Genomic DNA, 25800 nt, shown 5'->3' with positions numbered 1-25800 from the left:
ACGTATTTCGATGATTTCTATTCTACATAATTAATTGACTTTACTGCTCGACAGAACTTATCCTGGACCTCAATCGCCTCATATGTTCCCTCGAGACTAGCTGACACAACAAGTTCACGATCCCATATATCGTCAATTGTTTCTTTTTCCAACAATTTCCTAACCTTTTTCTGATCTTGCTTGATCTCGATAGTTCTAATGTATGTCAACTTGAAAGGGGGTTCACCTGTAAATGTAAATATCAACTCTGCATGATCGCCTTGGTGAATATCTTCAACTATATAATCACCCTTGTTGACTTCAACACTTGGCAATTCATGCACCTGGAGTTGCAATTCTTTAAACTTTTCACTATCTGAAGTAAAGTTTACCAAACATGAATTCTCACCCGCATCTTTCAATGCTTGTATGTTCAAGATTCCAGGCTTTGATGCTAGTCTGACAAACTGGTGATGTACATCAGCTTTCCTTGGCATATTGTCGTACTGGTAGAAAATGGTGATTGGTGATACACCTGTCAAATTGTAACCAACATGATCTCCAACACAATAGTCAAATCTAGTTGACGCTTTGAAGATATTTGGTGGTTCGGTAATAGACAAGACGTATTTGACTGTGCTTTGCAAGTTTCTATTCGTACAGCCATTGCTATCTCTAACGCTAATCAAATCGATTGTGTAGTCACCAAGTTGCAAGAACTTCATACTTTGCAATGATAGGTATGGCTCCATTATGTTTCTAAACTTCAATTTTTGACTTTCACCTGAAGCTTGATTTTGGATAATTGCAACAATATCGAATGGGTAATCACCAGATAACTTGATTGGAATATTTGCAACCACTTCATCATCGTGTACTCTATTTTCACACACTTGTGCAAAATGTTTATCTGGTACAAACAGCACAGTTGGCAAACGATTCACCTGATAAACAACCTTTGGGACATCCGCTATTGGAACCTTTGTCTCTCTTGTGTAAAGAGCGTCAAAAATTCTCTTAAAGGTATGTTCATATTTCCCATTATCTCTGGTTGGCAATTTAATTTTAATACCATGCCCCTCGACATTCATCGTATGACTTTCAACTTTACCACTTGGTAGTTTGATCTCGTAATCAATCAAGAAAGGTGCTTTACCTTTTAGTTGCAACGCAATTTCATTTTCAGCTCCATTACATACCGATTTCAAATGAATCATAGAGTCATCTTTGTGCTGCAAGTATTCATCAGCAAATGTGATATTCATAGAAGGCTTGTCATAGTAAGTGACTGTTACAGTCTTTTCCCCATTTACAATCTTACCTTCACAATTGTCATTCATAAAAGATTCCAAACTGTAGGTTCCTTCTTCATAGATCCGAATTGCCGACTGCCTCAAATCGGCCCTCTTGGATTTCAAAAACTCTCCTTGCAAATTATAGTGTTTTAAAATCACCACATCGTTCCTTTGTTGTCCAATAGAGGACTTGTACTTGACAGGCACATCCACAAAACGTCCCTCAACAATCTGAATATTGGAGTCAGTGTTGCCCAATTGAAGTTCAGGAACATCTGGTCTACTGACAATCTTTACTCGTTTCGCATTGTCATTGATCACTGCATCACATCCAAATTTATCCTTTGCAGAACTCAAAACAAGGTGATAAGTTTTTCCAATTAACGACTGAGGAGTTTCAATTTCGTAGCTAGAAACATTAGTCGCATGGTGGACCTGCCCAATCCTTTTCTTGCTGACAGAATCAACATATTCATAAACAAAAGAGAAGGGTCCGTTGCCTTTAAAGACAATTGGGATCTTAGCTGAAACACCATAACAGGTGTGCAATTCACGACCTGCCAATTTCAAAGATATTTCAGAAGCCAGTCTAAAGAAGGTCAGATAAGTGTATTTTGACTCATCAAGAGGAACTCCTCTTTCTCGATAATTACCATCTTTCAAGTTCGCGAACACAATACTATAGCTTCCTTCACCAGGTGGCTTAAACTTAAACGAATGATGATTCAGCGACGAGCTTAATTCACGAATTCTTTGACCTGAAGGTGATAGTACTGGCTTTAAAGTACCAGAATTGTTTGAGAAAATTTGGTACTGCACTTTGAATGGAGCTCTACCAGTGAAATTAAAGTCAAACTTGTATCCTATAACTCCCAAACACCTGTCACTTTCTGGCTCTGCTTGTATATCCAACTCTGGAGTTTGTGCTAGCTCAAGTTTTATTGATGGTTCATCTTTGACCTCACAGGGGCAATATGCATCATTTGCAGAAACTAATCTGTACGCACCTGGTTCAGTTACTGTTATTCCCTTACGTAGTTGTGCTCTGTTGGAAAAAGTTGTTGTTGAGTTGGTACCGTTGTGTGATATGACAACTTCTAGTGGAAAATCCTTATCTTGAAACTCATCCCCATTTGAAATCGTCAACATCTTTTGTCCTCCCATAAGAAGCGGAGAATTTTTTTCAGGATCCACTAATCCAGCAGTTGGAGACTTTCTGAGAATCAATCTGTACCACACGTCTTTATCTTTGGAAAGCGGTTGGTATCTGTGCAAGTTACCGAATGAATCTTGTACTGATATCAACTGAAACTCAACGGTTGTCTCTTTGCCCCAATTGAATTGATCAATATTTTGTAAAATAGCTTCCTCTAAAGAGTTTCTCACAAGTTTGGACGACTTCAAGTAAGAAAAATCAGTTCTTGAGCGCTTATGGTGATCACCATCGCTAGGAATCGTAAAGTTTAACGACTTGAACTCATTTCCATTGACTCTGATAACAAGGTTCACATGTTCAGGCGATGGACCGTAAACTTCCAACCATGGTACTGGGAAAGCTTCCTGCTCAAGAGATGACAAACATTTGTGGTTGTTTTGAAAGTCAAAATGAGGTGGATAGAAAAATTTTCCCAGTGGACAGTCTGAAATAGCAAATTCCGATTTATATGTCCTGATACTGTTACCCTTTTTATCCAAAACACTTTTAATCTTGTACAAGCCGGGCTCACTAATGGGGTATTCCAAGTAAAACAAGGTATCACTTGTTTTGGATTGGCTTTTGTCTCTCAAATGAGAGTAGTCCTTCTTGAATAACCTCTTTAGTGAAGATCCAGTGTAATTGTGAAGTTTTAATTCGTTATTTGCTGTGTTTTGTTGAATTTGTAGATATCCGATTCCTGAGGTGGTATTGAATTCAATAGGCATCTGAATAATGTTACCATTCAACGACCCCAAACACGTTTGATCAATATGGAATGGATTCATTTTAGCGGACGAGTCTGGCAAGTAATGAATTGTCAATTTTCCTTTGAAGTGAGAATCCATATCAATGACGCTTGCTACATTAATTGATTCACCAATAATGTTGAGTTCATTTCTCTGTAAAAGCACTCTCCAAACGGGTAAAAATATATTAGATAGCAATGGCAATGCCATGTTGCTTACCAAAAATATCGTGATTCCATTTAAAATGAAGATGTAAAGTAGCGTCTTTGATGGTGAAAAAGCGAGGTGTGGTATCTTCAATATTGGAAGTAGCCACAAGAACAACCCATCCACAAATACGTATTTGAGAACAAACGTAAAGTTTGTCAAGGTTGTCAATTGTTCATTGGAGGAGGCAATTTCTGATTTGACCAAGACTAAATCGTAGATCTTCCAACTTTGTATTAGGACAAATAATGAGACAATGAATAGTCGCTGCGATGCTGGATCTAATATACTGCTTGGAATGAGTGGTTTAATTTCTCTTCTCTGATGTCGCCTCTCTCTGTAATCGAGACTTCTTGGACGCATATTTGTCCTTGTACTGATCAATGGTCTTTCGATGCCTGTAGATCTCTCTTGAAATAATTTTTTTTTAAAGTGCGATTGTTTACACATTGGTTCGTAAAAGAGGAAAAAGGGAAAAGGTTTATTCTATCGATGCATTTCTCTATACATTGACCCAAGATCCGTTTCGTTTTTCTTGAATTACTTTGATTGCAGGCAAGTCCCAACCAATACCATTACTTCCCACAGAAGCACCGAATCTGGGAACTACATAACATTCTCTCTTAGTAGGGGTTAGGTTCTTTGGTGCGTATGGATGACCCAAGGGTTTGGAATAAGTAATCAATCCAGAACTCTTTGCTATATTGGTCAATTGCTTTCCAGTGATGTCAACTAAAGGCTTCATTCGTACTTTAGTATGCTCCTCATCCTCCTCCTCCGTAGACTTTGCCTTGGAGCTAAGACTTTGGTAAACCAAATAAGGACTTGGCAATTTCCCGCTTCTGGTCATGAGGGAGTTTGCATGAATATACACATAAGGATCCAGCTCAAGAGGAAACACAGGACAGTAAGGGATGTTGGTGATATTGGTCTTGTTGGCTATTTTGACATCTGACGAAATAAGGTCACCTCGGATTGCAACATGGTCAATGAAACCAGAAGCTATCATTTGCTTCATTGCGGAAACTTGTTTGGAATTGGGAACAGCTAACTTCTTTTTTTGACTCAATTGTGCTCCTGTGCCTGATATCAAGCATCTTTCAACAATCAGCGCAATCTGTACTCTAAGCTTTTGAATTTCTTGCATCATCTTCTGTCTCAAATAATTGGCAGACAAAAACTCAACTGTATGATCAGCAGGAATATGATCTAAAGCACAAACTGCGGATAATAACGTCATACACTCACTTGATGGATCCAACTTAGAAAACAAGGCTTTTGATTGATAAAACTTGCTCCTGAAATCTTTTCTTTCCTCTTCGGTCATATTTCCTACTAGTTCATTTTCAGGAATAAAAGGATCGCCAACAGATAAGGCAGACACAATAGCAATAACATATTCCAAACAATTTTGTTGGTTTCCAATAATGAGTACTTTGGAGAATCTTGGACTCAATGGGAATAATGACATTTTCTTTCCCAAATCAGTAATTTGCTTTTGTTCTTTATCAAGAGCACCTAAAATTACCAACAACTCTTCAGCTTGTTTCAAAGCTGCTCTATCAGGAGGAGTTGGGAATGGGAAATTGACAATTTGATCAATCCCCATGCTTTTCATGCTCAAGACTATGCTCTCAAAGGGAGTTCGAAGTATCTCAGGTATGCTAAATTGAGGAAAGAATTCCTCATATACAGCAGATGAAAACAATCGATAACAGTGACCAGGACCCGTTCTACCAGCTCTACCAGCTCTTTGATCAGCTGATGCCTTGGAGATCCAATCAACATCAAACGACTGAACTCCATTCTCTTTGTTGTAGTTCCGTTCTTTCGACCTTCCACAATCGATAACGTAGCGGATTCCTGGAATCGTCAACGATGTCTCTGCAACGTTTGTAGAAACAATACATAACCTGCTTCCTTTTGGTGGTTCATCAAAAACTCGCATTTGCTCGTTAGTAGGTAAAAGTGAATATAACGGTAATACATGAAGCGGTCCAATTTCAGACTCAGAAGCATTCTGAGCTTCTTCAAACCCTTCCTCCTCTCCATCAGAGTCGTTGTAGTCATCGTACATGTTTTCATCATCCATTTTCACACTGAACTCCACATCCTCAACTTCTTGCTGAACATTCTCAGAAACCCTCACATCTGGAACCTCTTCATACTCGGTATTTTTTGAATTTGTTTTCGAAAATTCCTCCTTGAGTCTTTTAACCAACGTTTTGATCTCATTTTGACCGGTCAAGAATATTAAAATACCTCCGGGTGGAAGCTTTCTATGGATTTTACACGCTTTGTTGAATGCAGCATCAATGTAGTTGAATTCAGTTTTTTTATCAAAATGAACTGATACAGGGTATTGTCTTGCCTCAACGTTGATTATAGGAGGCGGTTTCTTGAACAATACCGGATTTTCAGAGAAATCCGAGACTCGCAAAGTGGCTGACATGATTATTAATTTCAATGGTGTCACATTCTTCTTGTTCTCAGTATAGTATTTTCTTCTCAATTTTATAACCCTAGTAAGCATACCGATTAGGATGTCCGTGTTGATGTTTCTCTCATGAGCCTCATCAATGATTATACAGGAATATTTTGTCAAAAGAAAGTCTGACATCATTTCCCTCAACAAGACACCATCAGTCATGAATTTAAGTGCTGTACCATTTTCGGTACCTTCATTCTTGATCGATGTATCAAATCGTACCTGATAACCAACTCTATGCTTATGATTGCCCAACTCGTTTCCCACTCTCTCTGCCATCGATACTGCTGCCACTCTTCTTGGCTGTGTAACCCCAATCATTCCTGGGTATAGTTTATTTCCATGATTACCAAATCCAGCTTCGTATAAAAACTGAGGTACTTGCGTCGTTTTACCAGAACCCGTCTCACCACATAGAATAACACAATCATGATGATATATGGCTTCCATGATTCTATGCTCCTCGGCATACACGGGTAGTAAAACTCTTTGTTGTTGAACTTCATCTGCTCTTTGAACATCGACAACAAATGCATCCCTACTCATATCTTGATTGATGGGTATGTAGCCCTCTTCATCTGACAAATGGTCCACATCTTCAGGTCGAACATTACGCTGCGAGTACTTTTTTTTGACCTCGTCAGACACTTCTGCAACTAGTGGAATATTGTCACGACCCTCGATGTGTCGAAGTTGTTGTTCAGCCCAATCCTTGAATGAAGTAGCAGTCTTGGAATGTCTCGGCTTGTTCTGCATGAGCTTGGTTGGAAATTCCTCTTCATCATCGTCTTCGTCTTCGTCTTCGTCTTCGTCTTCGTCATCACTGTCATCTTCATCTTCATCTTGTTCGTCAACTTCATCCTCGCTTGCTGCTTCTTCAAGTTCATTGTCACTATCTTCTTCCAGGTCTCCACTTTCATCATCTTCTGAAGAATCCGTTTTTTCATCGCTAGCATTTACTTGTATATCCTTTTCATCTTCTCCATCACTTTTCTCTTCATCCAGTGATCCACTTTCTGAGCTTGATGCAAAATCATCTAAATCCTCCTGTTTCAACCTCTTGTTATCCTCTTCTTGAACCCTTTTCCTCCAAGTGTACTTTTTCTTCGAAACCGCAGGTTCACGCTTGATTGCCGGGATATTTTTGAATCCAAATCCCATTCCAGATCCTCCAAACTTTGATGGTCTATTATCCACAAATGTGCTCAATTGTGTAGTCGAGGGAGTTTCACCATTCACACTCAAATCGCCAGTTTCAAGATCACCTGCATCCTTTACTACCCTCTCTTCATATAATACTTCTCGTGTGCTGTCATCTCCACGCCCTTGTTTTTCCAATTCAAGAGCCTCGACCATTTGTTCCTTCTTTGTCAATTTCCCTTTCCCCAAATCCTTCAAGGCTGTAAGTTTTGATGTATCCATCCTTGTTTCCTCCAATTTCTTCAAAAGCTCTTTCTTCTCCTCTCTTTTGAGTTGATGTTCGATATACTTGTCGAGTCTATTCTTTTTGGTTTTGGACAATTTTTCATCTTTTGCATTTTGGGTATACAAATTCTCTTCCAATGCCCTCTTTCTGGCTAGTCGCTCCTCTTCACTAACTGGTGCAAGGATCTCTGCATTTGAGTCTGGATTTTCTGTAGGTATAGGAATCTCAGATAATTTCTTCTCCTCTTCATTGGCATCTGTGCCATCATCTTGGGTATAAAATTGCTTATTTCTCGCTTTTTTCAATGCTGCTTGCTTGGCAAGCATACCAGTTCTCGCCTTTTCATTAAATCTCTTTCTGTATTTTCCCATGATATGTAGGCACTAGGTGTTCTGCTTGGTAAAAGGTTTGTGAGCTTTTAATTTTTCATAGAGAGAAGATGATGAGATGCGGAACTTTTTTTTGTGACATCGAAGGCATCTGCGGCTCGGAAACATGATACTCATTACATCAAGTGCCAGTAAGATTGAGTACCCATAGTGAACAACTGAGGCAGATATTATACGGGGCTTCTTGGAAGACCGATGACGAGCAGTGACTTTTAATACTTTTGAGTTGTCAGCAGATAAATCATTCCCTGCTTGTTCCTATTGCCCACACACAACTAAGACTTAGTCTTTCCATAAACTTTCCGGAGTTAGTGCTTCCATTATAGTCCCCTTCAAGAACCATTCAGCATGAGTTGTGCTCCTCAAGCTTGGTGGGGTGTTGTGGATAGCAAGTGACACATTATAAAACCCTCAAAAAAAGTTTTTGTGGTAACTTTTACCAATTCCACAATTGAAACGATCACTGCTTCTTCATCTCAGTACATCAAACTCGTACCATATATCAGCAATGGCTCACTCGGATGTACACAAGCACTGTATGTTGAAACGAAATATACGCACTTTCCAGAACTCATACTAACGTTTTTCATTTGTAGTGATATATTGCACCTTAACAATCAACTCAACTACCTTATACACTTATGAAAATCATCAACTCACATCTCACTTCCCTCGTACTAATTGTTCAGAAATTGTTTCACAAGAGTTGGGATTGATAAATTCTTCAAAAACATTGGTTGGCTCAATCCCAGTCTCAACGAATACGGCAACAAAGTTGTCTCTTTATTTCATGAAGAAATACATGACTGTTGATGGAAGTAGGGATCTAGTCACAATTGTTTCCATTGCTCATAATGATGTCAACAAGACGTTCATTTTGATAGTGTTGAAGAATATCATGGATAGATATATCGATTTTAGAAATCGACAACATGATCAAAATGACCCCGCATCCAAGGCAAAGCCGGGAGAATTCAAACTATACATGAAGCAGATAATTAAGCACGAAGAACTGAGTTATGATGTGAATCGCCAGAGTTATAATTACGGATCAACAGATGAACTGAATAATGAAAATACTTCAAATCAAATTGGACCAAATCAGTTATTACTAGCTAATGAAGAAGTTGACGAAGTTAGACAACTTATGTTGGATAATATAACTAAACTATTGAGTAGAGGAGATAAGTTAAATTCATTGGTGGATCAAACAGATAGACTCAATACGTCTTCTCTGATGTTTCTGAAGAAGGCAAAACAGATAAAAAGACGTATGTGGTTTCATAAAACAAAATTTATTCTATCGGCAATTGGAGGTCTCTTGGTGCTACTTTATTTGTTCATCGCGAGTCAGTGTGGTTTCCCTTTATTCAACCAATGTGTAAACTAGAGATTGTATTAAAACTAATGTACTTTAATTTGCTTCCTCGTCATCTTCCTCCTCACTCTGTCTATCATCGTCAACGTCATCCCCTTGTAACTCTTGTTCCTCCTTGGCAAGCTCCGATATAGGATTAGTTGCATCGACTTCCTCTACATCCAGGCCATCTTCAATCTCTTCACTCAGGTCCTCTCTCACTACACGATCCTCAGCTTCAGGTTCAGTATCTTCTTCCTCCTCCTCCTCTTCCTCTTCATCTTCTGTATCACTAGAAACTACCTTTGAGTTAACTTCACCAGTCAAAGATTCCACTTTCGCCTTCTTTGGTACACTTCCATCCTCTTGACCTGAACTCCTCTCCTCTAGTTTCTTTTGCTTTTTTGCTTTTGCCATTGACTCAAACTCACCCAATCTTTGCTTTACCTCAGGAAGGAACCCAGCAAACTCAGCTCGTTCTAAAGCCGACATTATATCCTGAGCAGTCACCGTCTTTCTCCCACTAGCTTTCGACACCTGTTTTGCATGAAATAACATATAACTTACAAACACAGTGGCAGATCTCTGCAATGCGAGCAATGAGTCTTTAGCCAATGTCATGTTATTTTGATTATCTTCGTCCAAGGTGATTGATCTGGCCAATTTCAGAATAGTTGATCGAGGAAATAAAATATCATCTATCGATACAGGATCAGTATCCCTGAATGGCTGTTCACTTGGATCAGCATTCTTTTTCCATCCTTTTGGCGGCATTTCGGTAGTGTCAGAGGTCGGTTGAGCTTTTGTTGTTGTTGTTGTTGTTGTTGTTGGTTGTTACACGCGTCGTCGTGATAATTTTTTTAGCGCATCAGACATATTTCCCCCTAAAAAATTTAAAACACCAATTTGCCTAGCGTATTCTACACCACTGTATTGGCTCAACGCATTTGGATGCTGCTAACTGTTCCTTCCATAACACAAGACCAAAACGGAAAGAAATTGTCTTCAAAAAGTACATCATATTATGGTCGACTAGAGAAACCAAATATTGGTACAGTAACGTTTGGAAAATACGAGTTCGAGCCCTGGTACGGTAACCCAGCCTACTTCAATCCATATGAAGGTGTACGGAATATGTTAGGTTACGAATATGGCAATATGATAGCTGAAGACCCAATGTCTCGAAAACGACTAAAGTCGTATTCTGTAGAGGAGTGTTTTGTTGATCATTTATACGTTTGTGAGTATTGTTTTAAATACACCGCCAAGGAGAATGAAATGTTGGAACACTGGGAAATTTGCAAGCTTCATAGAGAGAATCCCGATGTTGGCACACTGGTATACTATGATCGCAAGAAGAACCATATAATTCGAGAAATTAAAGGGTACGAAGATCCCCTATTTTGTCAAAACTTGTGTCTTTTTGGAAAGTTATTTCTTGATGACAAGTCTGTCTATTTCAACATTGATCATTTCAATTTTTATGTCTTTTATGCTAAAGATGGGGAAAGGGATTATATACCGATGGGCTTTTTCTCCAAGGAGATGATTGCATATGATCCGACAACCAATTTGGCCTGCATTTGCGTATTTCCTCCTTTTCAGCGAAGACACATTGGCGCAATGTTGATTGAGTTCCTGTATGAACTAGCTCGATTAACGCAAGAAAGCAGTGGACCAGAAATCCCCTTGTCACCATATGGTAAAGTGAGTTACTTACACTTTTGGTCCAAAAACTTGGCAAAAGAATTGATACAAAGACGATCAAGAAGTTTTACTTTGGAGGAATTGTCGACCGCCACTGGATATCGAAGGGAGGACATTTTGTTTACGATGGAGTATATGGAAGTTTTGGTGCAAGATTCAAATAGGAAAGTGACTTTCTCTAGCGAAAAGTTTCAGCAGTGGATAAAGACTACTAAGTTTGATGTCAACAAACAACATCCATTACTTGATAAAAAGTCCTTACTTTTGTAGAATATATAGAGGACTACACAGTAAAAGAAGACAAATGAAAATTCTAAAACATCTATTTAACGTATTTGCAGAAAAGCTCCTAACAATACCGATGACGGCGAGTCACTATTCTTATTCTTTTCAAAAACATTCCAAAATCGTAATGTCTCATCACCAGCACCAGTGACGATAGTTTCACCATCAGGTGAAAGTGACAAATACAAGACACGATAAGTATGTCCTGTCAACTGGGCGATTTGTTGCATTGATGGATACTTCCAAACAATTATTTGGTTACGTGAATATCCATGAGTGGAAACAAGCTCATTTGAGTTCTTTGACCAGATCAAATTACAAACTTGTGAGCCGGTATCAACGTCATGAATCATATTTCCAGTCAATGTATTCCACGTCTTGATGGTTTTATCTGCAGTTCCTCCACCAGAAGCCAAAATCCCTCTTTGATGTGGAGACCAAGCAATGGCCTTGACAGCAGCAGTGTGCTCGGTAAATTGATACAAGGGTTTGGTGTTTAACCCATCCCAGACAAATAACTTGTTATCATTGCCACCACTAGCCAACTTATTCTCATCGACATTCCATTTAAGTCCACAAATCTCTTGCTTGTGAGTTTCGAATTTATTCACAAAATGATCTTCAATCCTAACGTCACGATTCAAAATTGTTCGATCCCTGGATCCACTTGACAAAATATGTTCATTCCATGCCAAGGAGCTGACTCTTAGGGAGTGTCCCGTCATTGTTCTAATACATTTGATTTTAGTTGCATCCCAGATTTCAACTAAACCCTTTGAAGTTCCAATCGCTAGATGAGTACCAGTACCAATCCAGTTCAAACTTGTCACCTTATCCTTATTCGATAGATTACACAATCGGTCAACAGATTGCGTTGACCCGTCCCATAAATAAACACTGTCTCCTAACCCAACCGCTAGTACATCTTGTTGTCCCCAATCCACCAAGTTTAAGTAAAAGTCATCTGAAAGCTCTGGCGCGTCAAGCACTCGATAGGGGACTTTTGCAATAGCACGAGCCTTTTTCTGTGGTGAAAGAAGGAACTTTTGTGATTCTTGACGAACTGGCGATAGAGAGTAAAGCTCTTGCTGTAAATCTCTTGACGCTGGTCTTGATTTTTTTGGTGACTGGTATGTGAATAAATTAGTTTTCCGACGTGGCGTAGACAATAAATCTTCTGAGTCGAATGTAGTTACTGAACTCGTATTCGCTAGTTGACTAGTCGATGAAGTTGCTGAAATCGGTAGATGAGGTAATGAACTTGATGATCGTGGTGGTGTTCCTGAAATTGACACGCTAGAGCCTGCTCCTGTACTACCAGGTCGCTGAGTAGCTGCTTTTGCTCTATTATTGTTTCCATTAGCTGACGCTACATTACTAGTCAAGTCAGCTGTAGCCATGGGTACATTATCTCCAAATAACTCAGCTTTTAAAACTGTGGTAAAAGTCCTATTGGCCTCCTCTTCCTTTCTAATTTCAATTTCATTGTCAGCATTTCGATTACTTCGTACATCTGGTAAAATCTCCTCATTCGTTAAACTGAATGCCGCTTGCAAGTCGACTCCCATACGGTTCGGTATATATCGGTCGCTAAAAACTGTATTTTGATTCCTTCGCCTAGATGGAGATGACGATAGCAACGAATCATTTGGTCTCAATGGGTCAATGCTTCGAGTTGATCTCGATGGCGACTTTGGCGTCTCGTATGACTGTAGGCTACTTCGTGAATGCTTGGAAAAGTTATTGCTGTTGTGGTTCCTCATTTAAAAAAACTGATGGTGGAGAAAGAAAAAAAATTCAGTCCCTGATGGATTCAAAGCGTATGCGTGTGACCTTGTAGGCTTTATAAAGTATAGCGGGTGGCGAATATTTGGGTGGTATTAGCTGATGTATGAAAAGATCGAATATCAGATACGTATTGATAAACTGGTTATGTGAACTTTATTCTTTTTTTTTATTTTTTTGTTTTGTTTTGTTTAATCTTTCCTTAATATAAGATGGCAATCCTGCATATTGAAAAATATAAACGGTAGCGCAATTATGAGGCGGACCTAGCGGATGACAGTGGTGGGGGATTACAGTTGTTGACTTGTAAATCAAGCAAAGGAGAAACCCTAGCTATCCATTTGAGTCATATTTCCTCAGTGAATTACTTGTGCTGTACAATCGATAAACTCACAAACTTGCCTCTGCGTCTATTCTATGATTTAAACCAAAGAATAATCCTTGGTAGACTTTTAAACTCAATCAAATACTGCCTCAAGTTTGGAAACACAAAGATGTTCGCGTTTCTTTGTTTCATCAGCAAAAGCTTTTGCTCGTTGTATCAAATTTTGAAAGGCGCAAATTCCATTGTCGTATCCAAATTGGGAAGTTTTTGCGAAACGTGATTTTAAGTTTTTGTTAACGCGGTATTGATGGGTGCAAAAAGGAAAATAAAAACATTGTCACTAGAGTTTATGAGTGGCAGTGTGAAAGTTTGAGTTTAAGGAGAAGTCTCTCATGTGTTGTAAAACCATCCACTAGTATATAAAGGATTGTGCTGTACTTTTATATTTACCATTTTTTTTTTCTTTTAAATTTTGACAAAGTTCAACATGTTTAAACTATTAGCATTGGTTACTCTGGTAATTGCTTTGGTCTGTTCAGAGGCATCCAGTTACAAGTTCAATCTTCGAGAATCAGATGGGTTATATTACATTCAAGATTTCTTTCTCGGTACACCGCCACAAGAATTACATCAAATCCTTATAGATACTGGATCATCTGATCTTATTATACTTCATTCTGGTTTCAACTATAAAGAGTCCTCTTCGTTTATCAATACAACTAATGAATTCACTGGATTGTATGGATCAATTGGATTGTTTGGAATGGTTCAAGCTTTGGATGTGGTTACTTCTCCAAATGGTTTGGTGTTGCAAAATGAAACTTTCGGATTAGCTAATGCTGATGTCGTTCCAGAAGAGTTTAATGGAGAAAATGGAATATTGGGTTTAGCTTACACCAGGACTGAATTTATGAGACCAATCTATAATCACTTTACATATTTACTCAAAGAGGAAGAGAAGATTGCAAGAGTATTGTTTGCAATTAATGGTCAATCAAGAGATCCTTCAATTGTTTTTGGTGGGATCCATTCAGGTATTTATGAAGAACCATTGACAAGAATTCCATTGTTGCCAAGACCAGGAACTAGTTCAGACTTTTACGCGCCTATGATTACTGTTGATGGTATCAAGTTGGGTGACACAGTTATCTCAAACCAAATCAGTGCTTATACCATAGATACAGGTGCTGATGTCTTTGTGCCGCCAACACCTGTATTAGCAAACTTGTTAACTGCAATTGGGTCGGATAGGTTTGATGATGACGAAGAAGGATATACCTATTTCAATATTGACGATTTCAAGGATAAATCATTGACACTTGACGTACAAGGTTTGGAGTTTACCATAGAATTGAATGATTTGATCCAGGATACAAAAATTGTTAATGGAACTACTTATGTAGCAATTCCACAATATTCAGTTGATATTGGAATCAATGCTGATGCTGGCACATTACCAGGATTTTTGCTTAAGCAATGGTATATGGTGTGGGATTATGACAATCATCAAATGTATTTTGCCAAATATAGGTCAAGCGAACAATCAGAGAACATAATTGAAGTCTCAGAAGGTTATGAGTTGCCTGTCGCTACTCAAGATGCTCCAGATCCAATAAACACTTATTCAGCTGTTTACAAAGCAAGCTTGGAAACCACTTTGACAGAGGATGTGGCGGCTAGTTCAGAGCTGAAAAGTGCGGCTGAAACTACCTCTGGTCTGGAAAGTGCAGAAGAAACTTCAAATTCTTTCACCGCAAGCTCAACACCTGAGACAATTGTCAGCTCTGAAACTCACTCTACTACAAGCACCCTGATCGGGTTAAGTGAAGACCAAAGTTCAATTGCCACAGAGACAGTTTCCCTTGAAGAAAATTTTCAAGAACTTAAAACTGAATGCCAGTCAATTGTTACAGTCACAGAGTATTCCTACGTTTGTAAAGCTTAATTGTTAATCCATTATAGCTATATACTATACAACCTCTTGCGTGTAAAGACCAGCTCTACCACAAAAACATTCCCCAAAACGATTCGACTCTCTCATGGGCAACGTTTTGTTCATCATCAACCACAAAGCTCACCATGGCAGCTTCATTAGCCCAAAAAGTTGAGGAGGTCGTCAACGGGCTCCTCATGCTGCTGCTCCTTGGACATACTTTTTGAATCGTTCTCCATCATTGGCATCTTGTAATCATGTAAGGAATTTTGCATACCAGTAGTAAACTCCTTCATCTCATCAACCTTCTTGTCCATAGTCGTTGACATTGTTGTTGAAGCTGCCTTGTCTTCTTTTGCATTTGGGTCGTAATGTGGCATTGACTCGTCAGTCAGGAAATTATCCTCTAACCAAAATGGGTCAGTATCGGTATGAAACTCTCTGTGTTTTGGAATCTTTGACATTGTGTATGTTAATTAATGAAGAGAAAGTGAAAAGGTAGAACTACGGAAGAAGAATCTTATTCTGTTATATATATATATACTCCTGTTTGTAGAAAGGGTTGCAAATTATACGTGACCATTATCACTCCCCGCATTGCTAAAGAAGAAAAAAAAAAGAAAAAAAAAGGAAAACCAAGGAAGGAGGAGGAGGTGGGGTGATTCTTTCGTATATAGTGTGTTCCTTGAAAAGAGGGAAAGGAGTGACTAGTATAATAAAAGTCTTTTCAAATGAGATGAGATAAGATGATCAAGTGGAGTGATTATAATTTATCAGTTGCTATTGCTATTGTTTGTTCTTATGCATATTACATAGATGTACATCTCTGTATGTGCGTGATTGCAAAAAGTAAACATGGTAGCGCATAAAGCAAAGAATTGATTTAGCCAATCAAACAGTACTAAAACTTTATTACTACACACACATACAAACACAAAAGACTAAACCTCAAAATTTTTTTTCCTTTTCATTTTCAACTTCATAGAATATAGAGAAACAACCCATCATCATCATAAACACTAGTTGTACTATCTGTATTAATAGATATTCCTAAGGACCCACATAGTTACACAGGAACAATAAGTTTCGTCTTCAAGAAGTTTGCTTTGTTTTGTTTTTTCAATTGCATCATCACAAGTCCTAGTTTTACCATATATTCCAAATAAACATCATGTTGTCACGTTTTATAAACAAATCATCAGTATCGAGTGTCTTCAACACTTCCAAGAGGTACTCATCCATCATTGCAGTCCATAGAGATACCAAGGAAGATAATACTAGTCTACCATTTGAATTTTCATCTGAAAACAAGAAGAGAGCTGATGAAATCATCGCCAAATACCCACCACAATACAAAAAAGGAGCTACAATGCCTCTTTTGGACCTTGGACAACGTCAATTAGGTTTCACGTCTATATCCGTTATGAACTATGTTGCCAAATTACTTGATATGCCACCAATGAGAGTCTACGAAGTAGCCACCTTCTACACGATGTATAATAGACACCCAATGGGTAAATATAATGTTCAAGTGTGTACCACTACCCCATGCCAATTGTGTGGAAGTGACGGAATAATGGATGCTATAAAGGATCATCTTAAAATTAAACCAGGTCAAACTACTCCTAACGGATTATTTACCTTACAAGAAGTTGAATGTTTGGGTGCTTGTGTTAATGCTCCTATGATTGCCATCAACGACGATTACCATGAAGATTTGTCACCAAATGGTGTAGTTGATCTTTTAAAGAAATTGGAAAATGGACAAGAATTGAGTCAAATTGGACCTGAAACTGGTAAAAGAAAATCATGTGAACCATTTAGTGGTCAAAAAGTGTTGTTGGGTAAAGAACCAAACGATATGAGGAAGTTTACTAGATCTGATTTGTAAAATATATAAAAGAGGACAAAAGAAACAATGAAATAACTAATAGACTACTTCTGGATGAATGTGTACAGATTGTAGGGAATTTATTATGAGTAAAGTGCTCTCTGAGTGTATAAGGTATATACTAGTCAACTGTATACCGCAGTACACCTATTAGGTTTATACCATGCACGTGACTTCTTATCGGAATGATGCAATTGATTTGTTTGTTTCTTTTTTTTTTTTTCTCTTTTTTGACTCTTTTCTCCATTTTCTCCGTATCACTGAACAAAAAATACGTCAATACTTTTTCCACAATAATTTTTCACTCTAGAAAAAGGTAACGATTTTCAACTTAGAAGAGTCCTTTGAAGGAATAGAACAGCTACAATCGATACCCTTGAAAACTGAACGTTTCCATCGCATAATACATATTCAATATGGTACCAAAAAAGAGTTATAGTCTTGAGACGGAATTGGTTCTTGCCAAGTCCAACGATCAACACAATGCATCAGTTCCACCATTGTACCAATCGGCTACTTTTAAGCAGCCTTCGCTTTCCAACATGGGTGAATATGATTACACCAGATCTGGTAATCCAACTCGAACCCATTTGCAAAATCACATTGCCAAAATCATGAAGGCTAAACATGCATTTGCTGTCTCATCAGGTATGGGATGTCTTGATGTGATTACGAGACTTTTGAATCCTGGTGATGAAGTTATAGCAGGTGATGATTTGTATGGAGGAACTCACAGATTGTTAACTTATTTAAATAAAAAGGGAGATCTCATTGTTCATCATTACGATACGACAAATACAGAATTAATAAAGTCGAAAATATCCAAAACCACCAAGATGATTTTTTTGGAATCGCCAACAAATCCTTTGATTAAAGTAGTGGATGTCAGATCTATTACCGAACATGCACATAAAGTGAACCCTGATATAATCGTGGTTTTCGACAATACCATGATGTCGCCAGTTTTGATGACTCCATTGGACTTGGGAGTAGACATACACTATGAGTCAGCTACAAAATATCTCAATGGTCATCATGATATCATGGCTGGTGTTTTAGCCACTAGGTCTCCTGCATTGGCTGAAAGATTATACTATGTAATAAACTCAACTGGATGTGGATTATCCCCATTTGATTGTTGGCTTTTGAGTCGAGGATTAAAGACATTAGCTATAAGAGTTGAAAGACAACAAGAGAATTGTATTAGAATTGCCAAATTTTTGGAAAATGTCGGGTTCAAAGTTAGATATCCTGGTTTAAAATCACATCCTCAATATGAATTACACAATTCCATGTGCTCTGGCTATGGTGCCGTTTTATCATTTGAAACAGGTTCTATTAAACTTAGTGAGAAGATTGTTGAAAGCACAGATATTTTTGGTATTGCTGTATCATTTGGATGTGTTAATTCATTAATCTCTATGCCTTGCAAAATGTCACATGCTTCTATTGATGCTAAAACTAGAGAAGAAAGAGAATTCCCTGAGGATTTAATCAGATTATGTATTGGAATTGAAAATGTTGATGATTTGATTGATGATTTAACCAAGGCATTGTTGAAGAGTGGCGCTGTTAGGATTAATGACAAGGATGAATTGTTTAATGCTGTCCCTATACAACCAAAATTATAGAGAACAAGTGTATAGATATAATACAGGGTTTGAGATAATATCGATGATATCTAAGAGCTTGTGTATTCTAAACGCGGTCACGTAGCAAAAATGAACAGAAAAAAATCTTCAAAAACAAAATACAAAAAAAAAGAGGAACGCGTTTCAATACAAACCTTTTACACCTGCATCCACTAAATAACATGACATCGTTCCCATTATCTACTGGTGCTTTGAAACAGGCATTTTCCAAAGATGGCCACGACAAGGTCAAGTGCCCTTTAGTTTTTCAAGTAACAAATTTGAAATCAGTAAACACAATGAATAATCTGAAAAAGTATCGTATTTTACTATCTGATGGCGTTTACTCCACCCAGGGAATCATTGAAGAGAAATGTACTCCATATTTGGAAAATAACAACTGGAGCAGATACTGTACTATCCAAGTGAATGCTTTCCGTACTTTGGCTACTGCTAAACATTTTTTGATTATTGAAGATGTTGAGATTTTGACACCTACTGGAGAAAAACCAACTACTCCTTTGATCAACGTTGATACATACTTTGCTGAACATCCAGAAGAAGCGGCGTTAACTGTTACGAAAAAGCAAAACTCTCTTGATGATAAGGAACACACTCCAGGTACAACTCCTCCTGTTGCACAATCTACTGCCTCGGCAACAAGCACAGCAGCTGCAGCTGCAGCTGCAGCAGCAGCAGCACCAACTGGTAAGCAACAACAGTACCCTCCACTGAAAGCTGGGCAACCAGCGCCAAGGATCTCTCCTATTGAAACTATTTCTCCGTATCAAAATACATGGACTATCAAAGCTAGAGTCTCATACAAGAGTGAACTTAGATCATGGTCTAATGCCAAAGGTGAAGGTAAAGTGTTTAGTATCAACTTTTTGGATGAATCAGATGAGATCAAGGCTTCTGCATTTAATGAATCAGCCGAGAGAGCTTACAATTTGCTTGAAGAAGGTAAAGTGTACTACATTTCTAAAGCCAAGGTTGGTGCAGCAAGAAAGAAATTTAACAACTTGACCCATCCATACGAGTTAACTTTGGAAAAGGATACTGAGATTACCGAGTGTTTTGATGAATCAGATGTACCTAAATTGAACTTTAACTTTGTCAAATTGGATAAAATACAAAACTTGGAACCCAATGCCATTGTTGATGTTTTGGGAGCTTTGAAAGTTGTCAATCCGCCATTTCAAATCACAGCAAAATCCACTGGTAAAGCTTTTGATAGAAGGGATATCACCATTGTCGACGAGACTGGTGTTGCTGTCGATGTGGGACTTTGGAACAACACTGCCGTTGATTTTAGTGTTGAAGAGGGTACAGTGATTGCTTTCAAAGGATGTAAAGTGTCTGATTTCAATGGTAGATCATTGAGTTTGACCCAAGCTGGATCAATAGTTCCAAACCCAGGAACTCCAGAAAGTTATCAATTGAAAGGTTGGTTTGATAATGTTGGAGTCAAGGAGAATTTCAAATCAATGAAGACAGAAACAAACGCAGCTTCATCTGTTGACAGATTAGCCAATCGTAAGACTATTGCTGAAGTTGAACAAGAAGCTAATAATTTTGATGGTGAAAATCTGAGTTATTTCACCGTCAAGGCTTGTTTTTCATATACAAAGCCAGACAACTTTTCCTATCCTGCCTGCACCAACACTGTTTCCAACAGCACCGATTCTTCTAAACCAGGATTGCCATGTAATAAGAAATTGGTTGAAGTTGGTGACCAATGGAGATGCGAACGATGTGATATAAACTATGACCAGCCAACGTACCGTTACATCCTTTTCATATCAATTACTGATGCAACAGGACAATTATGGACAACTCTATTTGATGAGCAAGCTAAGAAATTATTAGGAATAGATGCTAATGAATTGGTAAAGATGTCAGGTGAAAAGATGGTTATTGCTGAGTATATATCAAGAGCTTATTTCAAGGAGTATAATTTCAGGCTCAGAGCTAAGCAGGATACTTTCAATGATCAATTGAAACTTAGGTATCAATGTGTTGGGTTGAACGAGGTTGATTACAATGCTGAATGTGAGTTTTTGTGTTCTGAATTGGATTCAATGTTGAGTTAAGTGGGTTTGTGTGTGTAGTCTTTGTTTTTGTATTAGTTTGCGTTTTGATCATGAATAATATCGTATTTCCGTTATATAACTATACAGCATGAGTTACTATGCACTAGAGACCCTCTCCTAGTTATACTGGGCAAGTCTTGGGAACAAAGCTTCAGCATTTTTACGATTAATTCTCTCCTTAGTTTCGTTATTCACCTTTTCATTGTTCTTCAAATGCTCACCAAACCAAAGTGAATGCGGAGCGCTGGCATAGGGCCAGTCACTCCCAAAAGTGATCTTATCTGGGTCGGCAAATTCGAGCAAAGATCCCATAGCATGTGGACCAGAAAGAGCGGTATCAAAATAGAACTTTTTCAAGCTAGCAAGCAACTTTTCTGGACTTTCATCAAAATGTGATGTAACAGCAACACGATCAACGGCGTATGGAAGGAATCCACCAGCATGAGAAAGGATAAATTTAACGTTTGGAAACTTTTCCAACCAATTATGCTTGACAATATTGACAGCGGCTCTTACTGTACACAACAAAAAGTCAACAACGTATGGTGGAATACCTTCAAGTGGTGCAGTTGCTAACGCTGATGGGTGGATGAATACCACCGCATTTCTCTTGTTCAACACTTCCATCAATGGTTCAAAAGATGGATCTCCAAGGTGCAAATCTCCAACATTGGATAATAAGACAATACCATCAGCTTTCAAATGGTCCAATGCGTATTCAGCTTCAATGATTGAAGTTTCAACATCAGGCAACAGCAAAGTAGCAAAGTATCCAAAGTTCCTGGGATTCTTCTTCACCAACTCATAACAAAATTCATTGACCCTACGAGCCATAACTTTGGCCTCTTCAAAATTGTTTCCAAAATTGACACCGGGTGTAGAAACTGATAAAATGGAAGTTTCAATACCGTTTTTTGCGTTTTGTGCAAGGCATGTTTCTTCTGTCCATGTAGGAATTGCCATTCCTCCAGCAGTAATCCCTTTACTTACCAACCAATCCTTGTAAAATGGTGGAACAACGTGAGCGTGAGTATCTATACGTCTTGACATAGTTTGCTTGATTAATTGGCTCTTGGAGGAAGCAAACTTTTGGGAAGATCAACGGTTATTTATAGTGCTAAAGTCCTCTAGGAAGCAGTTCCCGAAGTTTCACAAAATCGGCATTCCATTAAGTATGCAGCTTAATTTTTCAATTTTCGGGCGTAGAGATAAACCCGAGGCTGCAAAATCTAAAAGGGCGGATAGGCCATCCGTTGACATCCGTTACCAATACCCAGCCCCTTTTGAATGTATAGTCGGGTGGAGAATGACTCTGTCTTCGTCCGGAGATCATCGTAGCGGCTCGCAGGTAGTTGCTGAACATCTGCTTACACATGATCTCTTGGACTATATAATCACGCCACAATTGTGCTTAAAGCCAACTTGAGCCGAAATTTTAATGATTAAATCTTGGCTTTGAAATCCATGTTCCATGGTAAATGAAACAGAAATCGACAATACTGAGAAGGGGGGGTTATAGCTGATTCGGGACAAGAAATAGTCAACATTCTTCATCCTGGAGCCACTGTGCTATCGAATTTCACCTGCTTCTAGCTTGTGGAAGGACAGTTACTGTTTAGTCGTAGTAGCTTGGGTGCAACACATTGCCAAGCTGTGATGGACGCAAGTGCTCATGCACAATTGAATCTGTATTCACTTAAGTATCCAATCAAGATTTTAAATCGTGCTCAATTCATAGAGGAAACAACTTGAAATGTGCTTACACTTCCTCCAGACATTATTGTTTATTTACACGTAATTACTTCTTTCCTATAAACTCAATCCCCAGCTGGCTAACCAGAAGTCTTTGAGTACGTTGTGAGACATCCTTTGGCCTCTAGTTAGCATCAATTTGTTAACAAATTGACGTTTAGCATCATGATCTAACTTATCTTTTCCTAAGGGGACGTTGTCAACTATGAATAAAAGCCATTTTTTAACCTCCAAAGGAAACTTGTTAATGAGGTATCGAAACAAAGGGTAGTAATAATCCAATGATGACCTTGGAGAAGCCATAAATGCGCTCATCAATTGATTTGTCAATTGGAATCCCAAGCAGGTGCCATTCTGTTCTATAGTCATCCAATGCCTCACCATCTCTTGATCTCGTTGGACTCCTTTCTTTGTCGTAATCAATGCGTTCCAAAACTTGATTGTTGATCGAACAATGGGGACCTCGTGTTTCGCAAATGCGCCCAATGCAAAGGGGAAAATAAACCCGTCCATAACTGGGCTATACAAGATCAATTTCGGTTTGGTGTCAATAACTGCTGCAAATACGTCTAATGACGATTTAACCAAATCCTCATCACATTCAATTACAGATCGAATATCAACAAAAGCCTTGAGCAATAAAGCTTCAAACTGAGTTTGGTCAATATCTTTAGCATGGGTTAAAACAACACTGATTATCAATTGATGCAAGTATTCAATGGAGTGTGGGGTTGACGCTTGCAACTTGGCAAGAATATACTGGAAAATCAATTCCAAATCAAACGTAAATGGCCCAACAACAGGTTCGTTGAATCCACATTTGAGTATGCTGCAACATTTTTCAGTCACAATTGTCTTTTCTGCCAACAATGGCGACTCGAGTGAAAATGCTCTTAGATTTTGCAAAATCATGCTCCTGATATTTAAAGGATCTTGACTCCAATATATCTTGACTTGTTGCAATTGATCCTTACTAAAATATTCATCAATTTCTTCAGGATACACACATGCTTTGCCAATTTCATCAATGCAAGCCACTAAACTGACAGCATAATCTTCCATTACTTCATCTTCGATTTTCGCCCTTTGCTGTTCAATCACTTGTAGTATAGCAAATATTTTGTCACCCAACTCTGATGCAACTTTTCTTGATCGAACTATGGAAATGTATGAATTAGTTATTCTCTCACGGATAACACTGTCGATAGCCGGATTTCGCAACATTTCAACCAAGACCAATTCCAATTGTGGTAGGAATGGAATGAGATTCTCTTCGGTATCTTGGCAAATACGGTAAACAGTACGCGAGGCAATAAGTGGCAAGTTGCCAGTTTTGCGAGTTGTAATTACCCTAAACAAGAAATCAAAACTCAGTGCGAGATATGCACCTCCCACTTTGGACTTGTAAAAAAATGGCAACACGGAAATGAAATTTAATAAGCTGGTGGTAAAGGATTCAGAGTCTAATTGGCTTTCCACTAATGCAATCATATTCTTTTCGAATAATTTCGCAATCTCATTTACCAAAGGGTGAGTGTTGTTGTCCTCATTATCTTCTTCATCAAAGAATTGAATGTCATCAGTGATCTTGTGGAGTAAGTATAATGCTGTCTCGCTTTGTACTAAATCAGATCCCACCGTATCACACAAGGTTGCATAAAGGGGAACACCCAAGATTGAGTAAAATATGATAAACAAGTCCGCCACTAGGACCCGATAACGAGTAAACTCTTGAGACACATCACCGGAAGATTTTTGAATCTTTTTGAAATAAGTAACTGCCACCTCCATTAATATGTCATTACTCCTTTGCTTGTTTTCAGCCACGAGAGTTGGAAATGCCTCCTTCAAAACATCCGCATCATCAATTAAAGTATTTGCAAACTCATCCCAAAAAGAAATCATTTGAAAACTGATATTTTCTTCCGCAATTGGTTGGCCCGGTGCATTGGTTAAAGAAATTGCAGTTTGTATAATTTTGGCAGTATCTGGGTGCAGTATATTCCTCGTAAGTTGAATAATGTTTAGCTCAAGGTAGCCAATTATCAAATTGATGTAATTATCAACTTCTGAACCATAGCTTTCCATCAAATCTTTGTCTGAAAATATTGTATTTAGCATCTGCATTCCAAACTTTTCTCCACCAAAAAAGATCTCCATCAAAGTAGCTTTGAACGGAGTCAATGCTCTAGCGATATGATCGACAAATTCGGCCAATACCGAAAAAGTTTTGTTGTACACTTCCAATTTTTCAATGTCAAACCCATCATCTAATGTTTTCAAAATAAGGGTTATAAATGGCCCCAAGTCATCGGCGTACCTCACTTCTGATCGAGCTTCGGCTGTTGATGCATACACTACCCATGAATTTAAACACTCAAGCACAAGTAGGATAAACTCCTCTGGCAATTGCGAATACTGCTGTAGTATATATTCTAGGACAGTTTGTAGATGATTGAAAATTGTACCATGAATTGTAGATTGCAATTCTGGAACTGATGATGGAATTTTTTGCACTTCTTCGACAATAGTAGATAGTAGATACAAAAGAAGCTCTAAATGTTTTGAATCTTGTAGATTGGCAATAAACTCTCCTATTGAAGCGTTTGCTGGATTCAATAATTTGATGAACGTCAATACAGGGTCAAACTTTTCATAACTCACAATATAAATCAATGACAAAGAGCTCAACAACTTTCTTATGATAAACAAATTTGAATAAAAATTTTCATCAGTCAACTCTTTAATAACAAACAGGATTTGCTGGAAAGTTTGCTCATAATTCTTACAACCGTATGTATTGAGGTAAACAGTTATTGTTAATGCACCAAAATACTTTACAGTGCCATGTGGATGCTGTAGTAGTTGTAGCCCTAGCTCGTCTCCATGTTCGCTCTTCTGATATGTTTGTAGTTTGTCTTGAAGAAAATGTATTTGCTCGGCATCTTGAGATGTATAAAGAAGCTCTATATCCTGAAGAAGTGTTAGTAAGATTTGCATACAAAAATAGCTTGTGATTTGACTTACCTTGATGAAATCATTCAAGTCCAATTGAGTGGTCATGTGGTAAAGTCTATAAAGATTTCCTCACTCCTCTAGTGAAGCTTTTGCTGGTTGCCAAAACAAAAAAAAAAAAGTGTTTGAAATGAAAAAGGTGGTTTTCTGATCTAACATTTTTGGTGATGATTCTTGATTTCCGTATTGGGAATGTAACAGGATCATACAGTCGTAAGGGTACGAAAAATTGTTCTGTTGCATTACGTAAGAAGGAAAAAAAAAAAAAAAGAGCCATAGCTTTGTATGGCATTACCAA

At 38.2% G+C, this 25800-nt stretch overlaps 11 protein-coding genes and 1 pseudogene across 12 annotated transcripts; 6 read left to right on the top strand and 6 right to left on the bottom strand. All coding sequences in view use genetic code 12, as the record gives it.

Moving 5' to 3' along the window:
- Positions 1-17: 17 nt before the first annotated feature.
- On the bottom strand, positions 18-7710 carry I9W82_004636 (ATP-dependent RNA helicase; the record flags this gene model as incomplete). The annotated part of the gene is made up of 2 exons (XM_067693728.1): positions 18-3746; positions 3934-7710. 2 exons carry the CDS (start codon positions 7708-7710, stop codon positions 18-20), a joined length of 7506 nt encoding a protein of 2501 aa, XP_067546120.1.
- A 526-nt stretch (positions 7711-8236) lies between these two features.
- On the top strand, positions 8237-9118 carry I9W82_004635 (annotated as a pseudogene). The gene is made up of 2 exons: positions 8237-8264; positions 8433-9118. Coding segments are annotated over exons 1-2 (714 nt in total).
- A 24-nt stretch (positions 9119-9142) lies between these two features.
- Positions 9143-9859, bottom strand: DPB4 (DNA polymerase epsilon noncatalytic subunit; the record flags this gene model as incomplete). The annotated part of the gene is made up of 1 exon (XM_067693727.1): positions 9143-9859. The coding sequence occupies one exon, from the start codon at positions 9857-9859 to the stop codon at positions 9143-9145; it is 717 nt and encodes a 238-aa protein (XP_067546119.1).
- A 177-nt stretch (positions 9860-10036) lies between these two features.
- Positions 10037-11062, top strand: SAS2 (Sas2p; the record flags this gene model as incomplete). The annotated part of the gene is made up of 1 exon (XM_067693726.1): positions 10037-11062. The coding sequence occupies one exon, from the start codon at positions 10037-10039 to the stop codon at positions 11060-11062; it is 1026 nt and encodes a 341-aa protein (XP_067546118.1).
- A 56-nt stretch (positions 11063-11118) lies between these two features.
- Positions 11119-12840, bottom strand: CDH1 (Cdh1p; the record flags this gene model as incomplete). The annotated part of the gene is made up of 1 exon (XM_067693725.1): positions 11119-12840. One exon carries the CDS (start codon positions 12838-12840, stop codon positions 11119-11121), a length of 1722 nt encoding a protein of 573 aa, XP_067546117.1.
- An 834-nt stretch (positions 12841-13674) lies between these two features.
- On the top strand, positions 13675-15132 carry SAP30 (aspartyl protease SAP30; the record flags this gene model as incomplete). The annotated part of the gene is made up of 1 exon (XM_067693724.1): positions 13675-15132. The coding sequence occupies one exon, from the start codon at positions 13675-13677 to the stop codon at positions 15130-15132; it is 1458 nt and encodes a 485-aa protein (XP_067546116.1).
- A 146-nt stretch (positions 15133-15278) lies between these two features.
- I9W82_004630 (uncharacterized protein) lies at positions 15279-15584 on the bottom strand (the record flags this gene model as incomplete). The annotated part of the gene is made up of 1 exon (XM_067693723.1): positions 15279-15584. The coding sequence occupies one exon, from the start codon at positions 15582-15584 to the stop codon at positions 15279-15281; it is 306 nt and encodes a 101-aa protein (XP_067546115.1).
- Positions 15585-16291: 707 nt separating this feature from the next.
- On the top strand, positions 16292-17011 carry I9W82_004629 (uncharacterized protein; the record flags this gene model as incomplete). The annotated part of the gene is made up of 1 exon (XM_067693721.1): positions 16292-17011. One exon carries the CDS (start codon positions 16292-16294, stop codon positions 17009-17011), a length of 720 nt encoding a protein of 239 aa, XP_067546114.1.
- Positions 17012-17427: 416 nt separating this feature from the next.
- Positions 17428-18642, top strand: I9W82_004628 (cystathionine beta-lyase; the record flags this gene model as incomplete). The annotated part of the gene is made up of 1 exon (XM_067693720.1): positions 17428-18642. The coding sequence occupies one exon, from the start codon at positions 17428-17430 to the stop codon at positions 18640-18642; it is 1215 nt and encodes a 404-aa protein (XP_067546113.1).
- A 182-nt stretch (positions 18643-18824) lies between these two features.
- On the top strand, positions 18825-20735 carry RFA1 (replication factor A subunit protein; the record flags this gene model as incomplete). Its single annotated transcript, XM_067693719.1, has 1 exon — positions 18825-20735. One exon carries the CDS (start codon positions 18825-18827, stop codon positions 20733-20735), a length of 1911 nt encoding a protein of 636 aa, XP_067546112.1.
- Positions 20736-20852: 117 nt separating this feature from the next.
- Positions 20853-21785, bottom strand: I9W82_004626 (amidohydrolase family protein; the record flags this gene model as incomplete). Its single annotated transcript, XM_067693718.1, has 1 exon — positions 20853-21785. The coding sequence occupies one exon, from the start codon at positions 21783-21785 to the stop codon at positions 20853-20855; it is 933 nt and encodes a 310-aa protein (XP_067546111.1).
- A 759-nt stretch (positions 21786-22544) lies between these two features.
- Positions 22545-25550, bottom strand: PDR6 (Pdr6p; the record flags this gene model as incomplete). The annotated part of the gene is made up of 1 exon (XM_067693717.1): positions 22545-25550. One exon carries the CDS (start codon positions 25548-25550, stop codon positions 22545-22547), a length of 3006 nt encoding a protein of 1001 aa, XP_067546110.1.
- Between the last annotated feature and the right edge of the window lie 250 nt (positions 25551-25800).

The sequence above is a fragment of the Candida metapsilosis genome (genome assembly GCF_017655625.1).
Source record: "Candida metapsilosis strain BP57 chromosome Unknown scaffold7, whole genome shotgun sequence".
Classification (NCBI taxonomy): Eukaryota; Fungi; Ascomycota; class Pichiomycetes; order Serinales; family Debaryomycetaceae; genus Lodderomyces; species Lodderomyces metapsilosis.
The sequence above is the reverse complement of the archived record's forward strand: the minus strand, read 5'-3'. Positions and strand labels throughout refer to the sequence as shown.